The 16,372-nt window shown below is 38.9% G+C and overlaps 2 protein-coding genes and 1 pseudogene across 2 annotated transcripts; 2 read left to right on the forward strand and 1 right to left on the reverse strand.

The window, feature by feature from the left end:
- The first annotated feature begins 1,251 nt into the window (after window positions 1-1,251).
- Window positions 1,252-3,079, forward strand: LOC149111302 (uncharacterized). The gene is made up of 2 exons (XM_089292428.1): window positions 1,252-1,953; window positions 2,855-3,079. The coding sequence occupies exons 1-2, from the start codon at window positions 1,252-1,254 to the stop codon at window positions 3,077-3,079; spliced, it is 927 nt and encodes a 308-aa protein (XP_089148554.1).
- A 3,976-nt stretch (window positions 3,080-7,055) lies between these two features.
- On the forward strand, window positions 7,056-9,237 carry LOC110064966 (uncharacterized). Its single transcript, XM_020772068.2, has 2 exons — window positions 7,056-7,397; window positions 8,404-9,237. The coding sequence occupies exons 1-2, from the start codon at window positions 7,056-7,058 to the stop codon at window positions 9,235-9,237; spliced, it is 1,176 nt and encodes a 391-aa protein (XP_020627727.2).
- A 3,481-nt stretch (window positions 9,238-12,718) lies between these two features.
- Window positions 12,719-14,520, reverse strand: LOC149111303 (uncharacterized; annotated as a pseudogene).
- Window positions 14,521-16,372: the final 1,852 nt, after the last annotated feature.

Consider the following 16,372-nt stretch of genomic DNA (forward strand, 5'->3'; position numbering starts at 1 on the left):
CAGCAAAGAAACTGCCTAGAAAAAGCGAAAGTCGCGATGCCTTGCCTAAAGAGTAATTCTTCGATTTATAATAAAACTCGATACCACTAGCTGTTGACGTAATGATCGCGCGAGCAGAGAGAATTTACACATTCATTATCTAAGTAAACAAGTTGTTTTCTTTTTTCGTCGCTGAATTTTCTAAAAGAAATAGAAAACATGTTCTCCGTGTTTCTATCGAGTTTTAGTATAAATCTACTAGCGTTCTATCACGAATGCCGTTCGCTGATTGGCTACGTTACTCACTATCTATTAAACAATTAGATTATTTGCTCTCGATTTCTATCGCGTGATAGTTGACGAGGGTGCAGGGCGCAGCCCTCGTCAACTATCACGTATTATAAAATAACTGAGATACTACGCACGCTGTGATTGGTCGATAGAGTTGCTAAACCTATGTTCTATTGTACTGGTAAACACATAGAAAAGTGGTTACGTCAGCGTTCCCGCAATGGCCGAAGAGAGCGACGAAAATTTTCCCAACTTCGACGTAATGTCGGTTTTTGGCTTGGAAACAGAAGGCGGTAATCAAAATCAAAATAAAACAAAATCTAAAACAACGAAAGAAAACAACAGTGCGGAGGGAGAAGGGCCAACTAAAAAGAGACGGTTTGCGGTGGTTGAAACAGGAGATCTTGACGCGCTCATTGAAGATTCACGGGCAAAGAAAACAAAACAGGCAATACAATGGGCCGTTTCAGTATTTACAGGTCAGTCTCAATTACGTTTTAAAATAATTTTTTCACTCAAGTTTTTCCTGCTGCGCTAATTTTCCCCCAAAAAATAATGTTATAAACATGACTGATAAGCATCAAGATTGCATTTTATTGAAGGCCGTACGACGGTGAAATTTTGCATTCAACGACAACAACCAGTTCATGAAACATCAGACATTCATGCAACTTAAGCGCTAAATACTAGAAAAGACAAATTCACTTATTAATGTACTTTGATAGCCGTTTTATTTCTAATTTCTGTTTTATCTGTTCGTGTAGAATGGAGTAAACAAAAGGCCATTTGTGTACATCATTAGCTGAAATGACCGTCGAAAAACTTGACAAAAGTCTTAAACAGTTTTATGCCGAAGCTAGAAACAAAGAGGGTGAAACTCTTCTGTCCTTGAGAAATGGTATTAAGAGATTCTTGAACACACCACCAAACAATTTGGGGATGAAGTTTACAAAAGATCCCCGGTTCGTGCTCTCCAACCGGATGCTCGACGCAAAAATAAAACAACTGGAGAAAGAAGGCATGCAAAACACAATCCATAAACCACCAATCGATAAAGAGGACCTTGCAAAACTCAAAACAAGTGAAGTTTTCTCACTTACCAAGTCTCTGTCCCTCTTGAGAAACGTCTGGTTTCATGTTTCTCTTTTTTGGTGTTGTCGTGGGTTCGAAGGCCACAGAAACCTCAAGAAAACAAGCTTCACGTTTGGGACAGACGCAACGGGATGTCAGTTTGTCACGATGACCCACGACGAGACAGCAAAAAATCATCCCGGGGGAATTTCTGAAGTGGTGAGCTTCGAGAAGAATGACCGAAGGTACAAAACCAACTCTCCAGTGGACGGTTATTCTGCTCTGGAATTTCTCCTCACAAAGCTCAATCCAGAATTCGACGCGCTATTTCAATACTCGAAGAGAAATTGGCCGCCCTCAGATCAAGTGTGGTATGAGAATCGGCCACTCGGTGTCAACAAATTGTCAACCACGATGAAAGAAATCAGCATGAACGCTGGTCTATCTCACATTTACACAAACAATCCTGTCAGAGCAACTGCCATAACCCTGTGGGCTAACGCTGGATTATCGGATCGAATGATAATGGCAATATCTGGCCATCGCAGTGAAGCAAGCTTGCGAAGTTATCACCAACAGCCATCAGTCAACCAGCTCCGAAAGCGCTGCGACGTTTTAAGGACGGTGGCTACTAGATATAAAGGTTTTTGTGCCAGGTTAGGGCCATGCAAAAAACGTAGATTTTGCAAGGGCTATTGGAATCCACAAAGAAAAATTGGGGTAACCACGCATTTTTGCGAGATAATTAGCTTTGAATCTCAACAAAAATGCTGACATCAGCATTTTTCTGAAAAAAAAGGGGGGGAAAGGATATTTCTTCACAGATTTACTTAGAATTCGCCTTTTCATACGGAAAAGCAAACAAATTTATAAAGATCTTAAAACTGCATGGTAAATGGTAACATAAAAACCATTTTTTGGCTTATTTTTAATAACAAAATCGTTGCAACAGCGCTTTTTGCGTCTCTGACAGCCTTCCTCTGGTTCAGCTAAAATACAGTCTAAATACCTTTTGCTTACAACCAGAAACTAATCACGTGTTGAATAGGCTTGCCACATCCATTTTGTAACAGAAAATATAGAGGTAACCACGCGTCTTTTAAAGTTATTGATCTTTTTTGAAAACTTTCACGGTGCCCGTTACATTTTTTCCTGTCACCTCCCCAGTAAGTGAAACATTTGCGTATCTCGCACTTGTTTTGCGCGCGCTATACGCCATCTGCAGTTACATGTTTACAGTTGGATTTCAGTATAATTTTCGAAAGATAACAGCTAGTTTTTCAGCTGGAAGACGTTAACAGTTAGTGGTTAGCGATATGCTGCTATTCTGGCGTTCCTGGTTTAAGTGCAGGTTCATTAAACTTGATTTGATCACAGACGAAAATTTCAGATGCTTTCATTTTAGTCGTGTACTTGGTAGCGTAGTTGATTGCGTCAATATCAACCTCAGTACGCGCGTGCCACTTAAACTATGCCTTGCGTGATGCGCAGAACGTGTGCGCACTAACAAAAGTCGGTACCGTCCTTAACAGTGGCCCTCTCCGAGGATGAAAGAATCGATGCACCCACAGGTCTGCAGCATACAGCTGCAAGATATTCACTTCAGCAGCTACCATGTCAGAGTTCTGCTGTCAACAGCATCTCGGCGAGAATTCAGACCACATCGCTGACGTCCACATACAGCGACATGTTCAACTCATGCACAATCGGCAGTGTAAACATTACTTTCAATCAGTAACTTCCCTCTTGCTATTCAAAAGCAGAGTCAAAAGCATTCTTTTTTGCGATATATTTATCTTTTCCAGCGACATTGTTTGACATTAGAGCCAGCAATTCTAACTTGAAGGTATTTTCATTCACTGCACACTGGCATTTCCTTGACGCCGCGCACAATAGATCGCAATTTATGATTGGTTCTCCCATGATTTTGAAGAGAATAAAGAACTTGATCAGGTTATAACCAAAAACGCGCCTTCTTTTCTTCGCTCCTTTTCTCGTAGTTTTTTCATAAAAGCGGTAGACCACTCTTTCTATGGGCTTACCGGGGTAATAAGCCACTTGCGATGTTGGGAGAACACTCGAAAAGCCTGTAAATCACTCGTCTAACGGCTCGTGATTTACAAGCTTTTCTCGTGTTCTCTTAACATCCCGCGTGGTTTATTACGCAGGTAAACCCATAGAAAGAGTGGGTTATTGCTTAATTATAAAATAACTGAGATACTACACACGCTCTGATTGGTCAATAGAGTTGCTCAACCTATGTTCTATTCAGTGTGCCGCTAAACCACGGTTCCCGATCTATGGCAGCTCTACGCGGGAACTAGAGAACTCGGAACTCTAGCGATAACAAAAGCAATTAACATTTTTGCCTTTCACTTGCTGAGATATCAATAACACGAATATCTTTTCATTCAACATAGAAATTTGCAAGGAAAAAAAGGACCAAAAGTTGGTCGTCATATAAAGTTTTATCAGTTTTTTTCCACCGCAAAAATTCTATGCCGACTCCGGTTGCGCTTGAGATTAAAATTAAGGAAGATTAGTTTTAAAACCTTTTTTCGGTGCTTTCCACGATCCGTGGAGGACGGAGTAAGCTGGGCTTGACTGATCAATTTGGGTTGTCAAAAAAAGCAGGGAAAATAGTTCTTTCTATTAGAAATTTTGAGTTTAAATTCAATGCAATGCATGCACGACAAGATAAATGAATTTAGTTTCCATAAGCTTAGCTTTCAGGCAATAGTTTTCATTTTAGCAAAATACCGAGAAACACGGACTTCATAGCCTTAAACATAAGTAAATAAATTCTGAATAAATTTCGGAAGCAGCGTGTCTGTAACTAACCTTTATTCCATTCGCAAAACTTTGGAAAGTTATCGTAAACACTGCGTTGAATCACGTCGCCAAGCACATGAACTTTGGACTACTTGCACACTTTTGTACAGCCTTTTACTTTCGTGATGACCGATTCCACCTACGAATCCCTGCATTTCCCCGTCAGAATACTTGTGAGTTAATTACTATTCTTTTTGCCTATCACCGATAACCTTTTCCTTTCCTTTCTTAAAAGTTTCTTAGCGTGAAATGTTTGCGTCGCTTTGCTCTGCGGATTTCGTGTCCGGCGCGGAGTCTGTCCTTTCATTCTGTCAGTCGCTGTGATTGGTTTGTCGCGTCATCTCATGAATTTAATGAGAATAAGCAACTTGACCACGAAAGTACAATAAATTTTCCTCCCATTGCCAGGCTTTTTCCATAGTTATTTCATAAAAGCGGTAGACCTCTCTTTCCATGGGTTTACCGGCGCATTAAGCCACTTGGGATTTTGGGAGAACTCTCGAAAAGCCTGTAAATCACTCGCCTAACGGCTCGTGATTTACAAGCTTTTCTCGTGTTCTCTTAACATCCCGCGTGGTTTATTACGCCGGTAAACCCATAGAAAGAGTGGTCTATTGCTTAAATAGATAGTGGGTCGCGTGGCCAATCAGAGTACAGCATTCGTGATTGAACGCTAGTAGATTTATACTAATCTGTGATAGATAGTGAGTAGCGTAGCAGTGTGCCCTTGTTAACAAACTGACGGCCACTTCTTGGCGTTTTCGAAGTGTCTGTGAAGAGGATTTAGATAAAGTTTTGAACGAATATTTGATTTATACCTATATATACTTATATTTATTCTTATATTTATTCGCTCTCGATTTCTATGCACCCTCGTCAACTATCACGCGATAGAAATCTCGAGCTCATAATCTAATTGCTTAATAGAAACACGAGTGGAATCGAAATTTGGAAGAACACGAAAAAGCTGTGGAAACACTCGCTTCTCGGCTCGTGTTACCACAGCATTTTTGTTCCCCCAAACTTCCACTCGTGTTGCTATAGCTTGATAGAAACACGGAACATGTTTTCTGTTTCTTAAATAGTTATCCACGGGTGTTTGGTGTGTTGACAAAACAACAGATTTATACACGCTCTGTTTCTAAACATCATTTAAGCTAAACACCAGGTTGAAAAACATCCACATAGTGGTTTTAATCAACACACAATCCTTGTTTAATATAAGAACAGCAAGAGATAAACAGTTGGCACCTTTATGTACCATTACCTCGCTAATTTACCTTGTACTGAAAGGTTGATTTTGTTATTTTCTATTTCGAATTTCAGGTAACTGCTTGGCAAGGTTCATTATAACCTCCTATTGTACCGCAATATTTCTTGTTGGAGTTCATTTTCGTCAACAGAAACATAATTTGCAAGCTTTGAATAACTTTTGTCATTTTCGTAATCGGGTCACTTTCGTGAAATTTTCCATAGTAATTTTTAGCATAGTACAAACCTTTAGAAAGTACTTGGGCTTTTGTTATATACCTGCCCTGCACTAATTAAAATTTGATCGTTGTTGTTAATTTCTGCTTAAAACTGAGTCAGCTTACCTAACTCAAATGTTTCATCGTTTATTGCGAATTTGCAAAGTAAGACTGCAAAATTAAATTCCATAGATTAGCCTCCAGTTGTTCGAGACCAGTGAAGAGTCATATCCACCTGACGAACGATTTTACCCCCAAAGGAGCAAAAATTGCTTACTTGCAAAAATAAATAGTTTTTTTTGTATACATTATGTTATGCCGGAAGTGCCGGACCCATTAAGCTTATAAGGCTAGGATCTTGTGTCCATACGTAAACTGATCTGGCACTTGTTAGAAAAATTCAAAAGATCCTAACATCAGTACAACACTTATTATGACATTACTCCTAACGAAGCCTATCAAGTGACATCGACCAACCTCCATTTAAATTTAAGCCTTTTGTTTCAAGTTTAATCACTTGACAGCGTAATCTCGTGTTACATTCTTGACTTAACTTATGCACTGTAAACAGCACAGCAAGACCTTGTTAAAAAAACTAAGGCGATTTTTCTCTTTGTTTTTGATTAAAGTCAAAATGTATTGAAGTCAAACTCTACATTGATGAGAAAAACACGTTTAAAAATTGATAAATGTTGTTAAGGCTACAAGCTGTGATGATCTGTAGATTATGTGATACTCGACACATATGAAGACGCCTCTTGTAGAGGTGTTTTTCAAACCAGCAAGCTAGCTCTTACAGCTTTTCAACGCTCTTATCTGTAAACTCTCTAAGCACATAGGCGGGTAAGTCATATGTTAACTTACATTTGATATTTCGAGCTATTCACCGAGGCATGTTGCCTGTAGAAAATATTTTTTTTTTAAATAAGGCAAAGACTGACGTTTTAAAACTATAGAAGATGGGTTTACAAATGTACGATTAACTCTTCCAAAACTGAGAATAATTTTTCTTGTGTGTGTGTGTGTCAAAAATTATCACAAAAATAAATATTTCCGTTTGGTAGGACAAACGACAGCATGAAGAGTGTGTAATGCAAATGTATTAACTCTCTCGAAAACTGAACATAAATTTGGTTTTCTCCCAAAAGTTATCACAAAAGCAAATATTTTACCGTGCATAAATTTTCTTATCTGTTAATAAACCATAAATTTCCGTTAGGTAAGATACACGACATCATGAAGAGTTTTAATATTGCTCGTGCTATATTATGAATCCATAACATTTGCTTCACCCATCCCACGAAAAAAAACGGAGGAAAGGGTTGGAATTTTGAAAACAACAGTTGTCCATGCTGGATCTGTTAATAGCTTTTTATTTCCTCCTATTCTATGTATTGTTGTAGTATCTGTACAATGAGTGCCTTGTGTTTCCTGGCTTTGGTTTTACACCTGAATCTACTCACTGCCGTAGACAGCGAAGTTACCTGTCAAAACTTCAAGTTTGTTGTCGACGAAGATGTTGTTTATAACCACATCCTTGAAGGTCACGTGTTTCGAAGATTGACAGTCTACAGCGCTGCCCAGTGTCACGTGATGTGTAAAGATGACTGTTTGTGTGCATCCATAAATTATTTCCCTGTTTCCAATGAAAATAACTGTGAACTAAACGATGTTAACAAAGAAATGGAACCTGCAGCACTAAAATGGAAACAAGGAGTTCATTATTATGATTTGGCGAGGAGCTACACAGTGAAGGTGAGCTAATTTATTCATTTGTGCATTTATTCGTTCGTTCGCTTATTAATTGATTTGCTCAAGTTCCTGTACGATTGGTCTACCAAGAGCTGCTGAAATTATTTTAAAGGAAATTAGCCTTGGGTACGAGCATTTGTTACGACAATTAAGTTGGATGTCACTTTAAGGCACGTTCAATAGTATGCATATTGTAACTTTTGTATCTAAATATGTCCACAACAATGCTCCAGATCTGTTCAAGGAATATTTTGTCAAAACATCGCACAATTATTCTACTAAGCGTAATGGTGATGACGTTCTGTTAATTTTTAAAACAATGCTTAAGGACTTTTTTAGTGAAAGCTCCTAATATTTTTAGTATCTTTAATAATTATATATAGTTTTTATCTTTTACTACATATGTTGTATTCTTTTTAGGATTGTGATTGGTCTTTCATTTCTATTTTTAGTTGCCCAGGGCACCCTTTAATAACGGTATTTGCTAACAAGTTTACCCTGGTTAAAACCAAACATTATGTTCACGCATAATGTTATTTATGTCGAGCCATGACGGTCACGCAATGGTCCGTAGGTCTGATTTGTGTCAAGTATCACCCCAGGAGAGAGAGGGGGCGTTCCCTCAAGGATAAAAGAGATTTCTCTCGAGCAATTTGCCCTTCTTCCCTTGGCCCTCGTACCGTCGGTATCTTGCAAGGAAAATTTTTTCCCCCTCCCCCCAATCCCCTGTTACCAAATATCGGATTGTTCGATTACATTTAGTAATGTGGGCGCGTCTTTTTCACCCCACCAATTAAGTCTCCTGGATCAAATTAAACACGCCACATTTGTGGCCAAATTCATCGAATCCATGTGTTTAGTTTTATTGCGCATTCTTCAGCAAACTAGTGCGACTTCAAGCAGAGCTAGCGTTCCGTAGAGTCATGCATCGATATAAATATCTTTATATTATCACTATTATTCCCAGCCTTCCTTCAAGGCTTGTTAATTTCTATTTATTTTGCAATAGGGTAGAGGCAAGTTCATGTCGGAAATACATCCCTGCGTGAACAGATGCTGTCGAGACAATCCATGCATCAACGGAGGGGTATGTCAGGAGATTTGTGACCCTCACAGCCCACGGTTTAACTGTACCTGCCCCTACACTCACACAGGCTGGCGATGTGACAAGATTAAGCATCTAAGAACCTGCAAAGACATTGCAAAAAATGGAGCTTTGACATCTGGAAAGTACTTCATTTTGGATTCTGCAAACGAAGCGTTTTCCGTTTTCTGTGACATGGAATCAGAGTCAGGATTTGTTTGGGCGTTGATACAATCGTTTTCCCTGGCCAATAAAGGCATGTTCGAAGAAAAAATGTTTGGCACTGATTTCCCAGTGAACCATACAAAGAATACAGTGGATTGGAACTCGTATCGCCTGTCCTTACCACAGATGGAATCCATTGCCAATCACTCAACACACCTACGAGTAACCTGTAACTTCCCAACAGAGGGTCTGCAATATATCGACTACGCACGCGCCAAGCTGGAAGGTCACGACATATTTAGCGGTTGGAATACTCAGTGTCGACAATATGAGTACATAAATATCCGAGGAATTGAATGTTCCTATTGTACCACTGGCACGAAACAGAAAGCTAAGAGCGCTTGGAGCATAAAGAGTTATCAGAGTAAAGCTGCTTGGGGCTGTGATTTCGATGGACGTCCAGGGGCAATTAGTAGTAACGAAAGAAATTTCGGTCATTATGGTGACGCCGGTTCTGTTAATGTCAATCACCGCTGTACCTCTTCACCAGCGTCGACAACACAACACTGGTTTGGAGCTAAGCATGAGTTGTAAAGGACTATCACATTCAAATGCACAAAGTTAAGTCCACTCGCGTGACAAAGCCCACTGAGTCGAAACATAACTTCATTTTCGAAACCATCACGTGTTTCTGGAACGAACGCCGCTCTGTCAGAGGTTTCCCCTCAACACTTTCGAGGTTTGTAACCGACAATTTCCTGCCGGTTATTTCCACGTCTGAGAATGGAAAAGACATTACATTTATAAAAATAGAAAGAACTTCTTTTATAAGATCCTGAACATTAACCGAAGTACAGGGCCCACTCCTCTCAATTCAATACGTAGGAGAGTATTTAACATAGCTTGCTGAGCGCTTAGCCAGAGTTACTGGGGCGCTGCTAACGCCAAAATTCAGTCAGAAAAATTTAGTTCAGACCTGTCACGAAAATGTTATACTTTGTATTCCTGAAACACTCAACTGATACACAGTAAACAGCGAAGAAAAAAAGAATGAGTAAATAGTAATCTTGAAACATGTCTTCGCTACAAAGTGTGCATAGAGGCATTACCTTTACACCTTAATACTCCTGGAAGCCACGAAAGCCGCAATAGAGGAAATCCTAATTTCTTATTTCAATTTTTAATTTTTTTCTGTTTTATTGAAAAAAAAAGTATTCCAATAGCACCCGTTGGATATCAGATGCTTAAAGCTAGCTGGTCGATACGTGCTTTGTTGGCTATAAGTCATTTAATATCCAACGCACGCTCGTGGAATGATTGTTAAATATTTCTAGATATCAGACACAGAACTGTGACAATCGTGCGTATTGGTTATCGTCATGAATTTCTAGTGATTAAAAATACTGCCGGAATATATTAAAATACACGGTTAAAATGCTAATAGTGCGCTCCATGGGTAAAACTAACTTATTTGAAGTTTAAAGAACCTCTGTTTGTAGCATATCAATGTCTATATTAAATTTATGGCGCCCCGACCAGTAAAATCCTCAACCGCGACAAAGAATTTTTAGTTTCTTTGACAAATATGATAATTCAGGGTCTTGATAGCCGACAAAGTGTCTTATGCTCGATTATAGGTAAACAGTTATCCACGGGTGCTTGGTGCGTTGACAAAACAACAGATGTTTACCTTTACGTCGTACCGAATAGTTGATTTTGTTATTTTCTGTTTCTGGTAACTGCTAAGCAAGGTTCATTAATCTCCAATTCGATCTGTCATCATATTTCTTGTTGGAGTTAATTTCCGTCGATAGAAACATAATTTGGGAACTCTGATTAGTAGTAGTGGTGGTGGTGGTGGTTTTGTTTTTGTTTTTTGTTTTTTGTTTTGTTTTTTGTTTTTTTTTTTTCATTTTAATGCCCATGTCATTTTAGTGGAATTTTCCAGTAGTGTTTTTTTTAACATGGTACTTGCCTTTAAAAAGGACTTGGTCTTTTGTTACATGTCCTGTACGCATTGAAATTTGATCGCTGCACTTAATTTCTGTTTATAACTGAGGAAGTGTATTGCTTGCCTAACCGAAATGTTGCATGGTTTATTACGAACTTGCAAAGTATGACTGCAAAATTGAATTCTATCAATCAAAATCGATGAAAGTCCAGTTGTTTGAGTCCAGTGAAGAGTCATATCTATCTGGCGGAAGATTTTACCCCCAAAGGTGGTGAAATAATTACCTGTAAAAATAAATATTTTTTGTTGTTTACATTATGTCATGCCCTACGCACCGGATCCATTAACCTTATAAGGCTAGAATTCTGTATCTATACATTAATTGGTCCGGTACTTGTTAGTAAATAACAAGAAACATTAATAATATATCAATATTATATCAATATAACATCTATGACATGAATTCCTATGGAGCTAGTGTTATCAGCCCCCATTTAAAAATCCTTTTTGCAAATATCGTTTCAAGTTTAGTTACTTTACAACATAATCTCCTGTGTTACATTATTAACTAAACTTACGTATAATATATGTGCAAACAGCACAGCAAGACCTTTTAAACAAAGCTGCGCTTGATGTATTATTGTTTCGTCTAACCATCCATGATCCTTAGTGTGGAAGCTGGTGTCGAGCACGAGGTACGACAAAAGATCACACGCTTCCACAGGAGAAAGGGATACTGACGTATATTTCTGCAGCGGAAAAAGCAAAGGATCCATGCCGATCACTGAGATCTTCTTTATATACCTCTTCTTAATACTGCTTTCCAGTGAATCGGCGTATGCGGACAAATATAAGCTTGGAATCTGTAATCACTTTGTCCGAAGACGCATATTTTTTCGCCTCACTGGCCGCCATGTTGAAAAAGCACTCCGCCAAGAAGGCGGCGCCTCGTTTTCGAACACTTTTATGACGTCACGCGAACGGACACTGTTCTCGATTTGCCTTAAAAGAAGGGGACTGGGGAAGCCCAACTGTAAGTACTTTAGTTCATTCTGATTTCTTTCTTCTGGTTGGATACCGATCAGGTCATTGCCCCATGATGCTTTGGGACAGCCTCCCTACAGTCAGACTTCGAACCCAAGTCAGTCAGTCTTCAAGATGGTGGCAGACTGGGTGGACTTGTGTTGTGTGTGGGCAGGACACTGTAAGTATCGTTTATCGAATTTTTAACGATTGTGTCACCATGGAAATCCGTGACACCGATCCCAGTCCTCCGTCGAGGCTAGTGGGCTGTTTTCCAACATGGCCGCACTTTCATGGGCGCCGCCATCTTGAATTCTTAATTCGGCTCCTGATTGACTGAAAAAAACATCCGCCATCTTGGATTTGGAAAACAATAGGATCCATTGTTCTCTAATCAATAGCCTATTGTCTTTCTCGGCTCCTGATTGGTTACCGCTCATATGAGAAAGACATTTACGGCTTGGAGACTCTGACTGATTTCTTGCGAGGAATATATGATATTTAGCAATAAAAAGAGAATGATTTAACGCGTAAAAGCTCTTAGATTCAGGTTTGTAGCCATAAAGGATTGCAGAGTTATCGGGGTTAATATTGTCTCAACGTTTGGTATTCCACCACGTCATAACGTCTTTTTAAAAGGGTTCGACTACAGGGCACTCAAGAAACATATGAACAACTGTTTCATTTTGGAAGAGGCAGTGCTCGAATTGCGGTGCTTCTTTTATGTTCATTTTATATGTTTTCGACGGTGACTTTAAAAGGAAGTTCGTAGGCGTCCTTGACATTTGACACTTGTTTACCTAGATAAATTCTTCGTTTTCTAGAAGGGGATTATTAAATTTCCAAAAGCCTGGACCTCTTCTTTCATGTTTGCCTTCTGGTTTAATAGAAATGGTGACGGGGGAATGATCAGAGTCATAGTAAGCGCAAATGTCGGTTTTCGTGACGCGACTTAATAGTCGTTTTGAGATAAGCCAAAAATCTACATTTGAGTCTACATTTGACTTTCCCTGAGTTATTTCTTCATGATCAGGTGAATCGTGTCTCATAAGGGTTTTGTTCCCGCCAAGAATCGACTAGACCATAGTTATTACAAAGCTCCTAAGCAGATCGAATTACAGCTTTTTTAGATTGAACATCTTTGCCTCCGAATTTATCTGAAGCTGCCAACGGGCAGTTGAAGCATCCGCCAATAAGGATTCTGTCGCTTTCGCGGGTAGGAATGGAATTGGGTATCTTTTCATAGAAAGTAATTTGCTGGTTTTGGTCGTTTGGAGCGTAAATATTAACGAAGCAAAATTCATCATCGTCGACGGCAGCGTTTACAATAAGAAATCTACCATTTTTATCTGCAAAAAGATTTAGTACCTCTTTGCATAAAGAAGGTCTAAAGAGTATCATAACACCTCTACTGTGTTTTGAGCCGTGTGCAAAAATGATGTCGCCGCCCCATTCTGCTCGCCAAAAATCTTCCAAGCTAGCGCTACTGTACGTCTTTTGCATAAAAATTACATCAAATTTTCTGAGATGAAGCCAGCGGAAAAGCTTTCTTCTTTTAATTGATTTGTTGAGGCCTCTTGTATTAAAGGAAACTGCGTTTAAGGCGATATACTCGTTAGTGTTATGAAATTCTTTCTAAACAAGATTACGTGTACCACACCCTGCAGAGTTGCGATAGCCTTTTTCCTTGCGGAGAATGCCTTTGTATTTATGGTATGTTGACGACAGCTTTCAATAGGTCGAGTAAGGTGAAAATAGATCGAGAAAGGACAAAGACGATACAAACGATAACACAAAACATAAAAGAAACACTAATTAAGCTGCGAGGCAGCCTATTGTATAGGAGGGAGTAAAAAAGAAGTATAAGATAGGTTATTGTGAAAAGAAGCCAAAAACACCCTCCTACAAACTCTCCGCCAAATTTGAGAAATAAGTGACGCAAAAATTAAGGGAGGCGAGGTGTAAAATAGGAATACATAGAATAATTAAATTGTCGGGGAGAAAAAAAAACACTGTGGGCAATTTAACGATTTAACGGATATTTTTTTTAAATCCTCGAATTCATAAATTCGTTTTACTTGATCACTTTGAGACTTCCTCACCAAAATTTTTCCATCCATGGTCTAGGCACCATGCCACTGATAGTCCTTTCTAAACTTTCTAACCTTGGCAAACAGGCCGCGCCTGTAGCAACCTTTGTATTCTGAGATACTTGTTTAAACGTACTGACTTTAGGTGCTTTCTGGCGCTGTACAGTTCATTTTTGGCTCTGCAAGATTTAAAGCGAACAATGATTGGTCTTGCGTCGCCGTTGGTTCGTCGTGTAGCCGTTCTGTGGCAAATGTCGATGTCATTGTTGGCGATATGAACGTTGAGAACTTTCCAAGCTTGATGATCTTTCCGGGAATATTTTCTTCGGACGTCTCGGAGATACCATGTATTTCAAGATTATGCTTTCGAGTGTATTACTCCGAGTCTTCTATTTGGTTTATTGCTGTGCTGAGGTCTTTAGTAACTCCATTTAGGTCATCAATCAGGTCAGCAATTTTTTCATCTGCGCTGCGTGTAGTTTGTTTAAGCGAACTCACTTCTTGTTTGAGCGCTTTGTTCTCCGCTTCTAAGCTCTCTAGTTTGTTGATGTGAAACTCTAGAGACTTCTGGAGTTCTTCATAATGATTGCGTAGTGCTCTATGTTCTTTAACTAGCTCGTCGGTGTTTCTTTGTATTTTGTTAAGCGCCATCCAGATGCTTAGCAGATCGGCATGTTCCGCCATTAAGAGTTCTGTGGTCTTTCCAGATTTAGATGGCGGTATTTCGGGTGAGCTGCCGCTGCTAGACCTTTCACCTCGCTTTCCTCCAGTTATAAGCGGCGTTTCATCACTTTCGTCTGGTTTTTCAGCCATTACGTTGTAATGCGGAGAGTTAAAACGGCAGACTACTCAAAACTGCTGCCGTCCATTTTCAACAAACAATTGTCGTTACGAACGACACTAAGAGAGATATTAGAGGCAAAATAATTATTCAGAAATCATTTGACAACATTCTCAAAAACAGAAGAAGGTAACAATTTCCTTCCCAGCGTGGTAGTAAGCTAGATGATTTATGTCGAGGTGAAGTCCAGCCCAGGTATTGTTGTTTTAAACGTTCTGTCCATCAGTGAGCACCCTAACCACAATTTTTAACTAAACGGTACAAAACTATAAAAGTTGATGAGAGGACTAGTGTAGGTCTTCTTATGAAACACTGAAGTGATAAGGCCCTGATTACTCGGGCTTCCGTAGGAGAGCCCGAGTCTTAAAATGCTAGCATTTTAGTCGCCGGGAATTCATATTTTTAAAAAGTTTTTAAAAAACTTTATTAGTACTAATAAATATTTCTTTTTGCCAAAAACTTTACAAGTTTATTCATACATAATTTCAATAAAATTTAAATTTACATTGCTATATACTAATAAATTGCAAATCTTGCAAACAAGTAACTCACTTTTCGCCCTTTAAATTTATTAGTATATTGCATTTATTATACTGATAGACAGAATTAATTGCGAAAAAGAAATCGTCTTTTTCGCTAGTTCAATTTACTAGTATGACTAAATTAATACAACTGTAAAAGGCCGGTAAATCGGGCCAAAAATAAAATCGACTTTTTCGCCATTTCAATTTACTAGTATAAGTGAATTAATATAACTGTAAAGGCCGGGAAATCGGGCCAAAAAGAAATCGACTTTTTCGCCAGTTCAATTTACTAGTAGAACTAAATTAATACAACTATAAACGGCCGGAAAATCGGGTCAAAAAGAAATCGACTTTTTCGCCAGTTCAATTTACTAGTAGAACTCAATTAATATAACTGTGAACGGCTGGGAAATCGGGCCAAAAAGAAATCGACTTTTTCGCCAGTTCAATTTACTAGTATAACTGAATTAATACAACTGTGAACGGCCGGGAAATCGGGCCAAAAAGAAATCGACTTTGTCGCCAGTTTAATTTACTGGTACAACTAAATTAATATAACTGTAAACGGCCGGAAAATCGGGCCGAAAGGAAAGTAACTTTTTCTCCAGATAAATCTAGTACACGAAACCCTCTGAACATGCCATCATACATGATCAAACATCGTTTGGTCACCAAACGTGTTGATGTTGTACAGTGTGGCCAAACGGTATCAAACATGTTATATCACTTTCCAAACGTACAAAATGTTCTACAATGTTTCTTGAAATGTTTGTCGGCGTTCAAGCTTTATCAAACACGATCAAACAAGGTGTTCGAACGGGAAAATGTTTGGTTTCCAAACAATCTTTGTTCATGTTTGATCACCAAACATCTCCCGTATGGACAGGGCTTAATATCTATCATCTCACAATTTTTAAGTTTGGACCACATCTTCCAGTACAGTAAAGTAGAGTAAACTACAGCGAAATCTGTAATCAGCGGACCCCATATTAACCGCTGTAACTCCCAAAACCTTTTTATGAAACGAACCCGGCTGTACTAAGCAGACAGCTTTGTTATCGTGGAAATTCATTATAATAATACTTGTGGTTCCCCTGAGAGTTCTAAATTTCCGAGTTTTCTCACCGCGCGACGTCAAAGCGGTCACGCATGTTAAAGAAAGAGACTACATCAGTGATTTTTAGAAATCTAAATAGTTAACGAATAAAGAGCAGTATTTAGGTGAATGCTTACTGGTTTATGTGGCTGAACTATCAGACGTAAATTCCAGATTTTTTCATTGGTTTTGTGCCCTTCCGGT

Source organism: Orbicella faveolata, unplaced genomic scaffold (assembly GCF_042242905.1).
Source record: "Orbicella faveolata isolate gen_17 unplaced genomic scaffold, um_ofav_v1 contig_24, whole genome shotgun sequence".
Lineage (NCBI taxonomy): Eukaryota > Metazoa > Cnidaria > Anthozoa > Scleractinia > Merulinidae > Orbicella > Orbicella faveolata.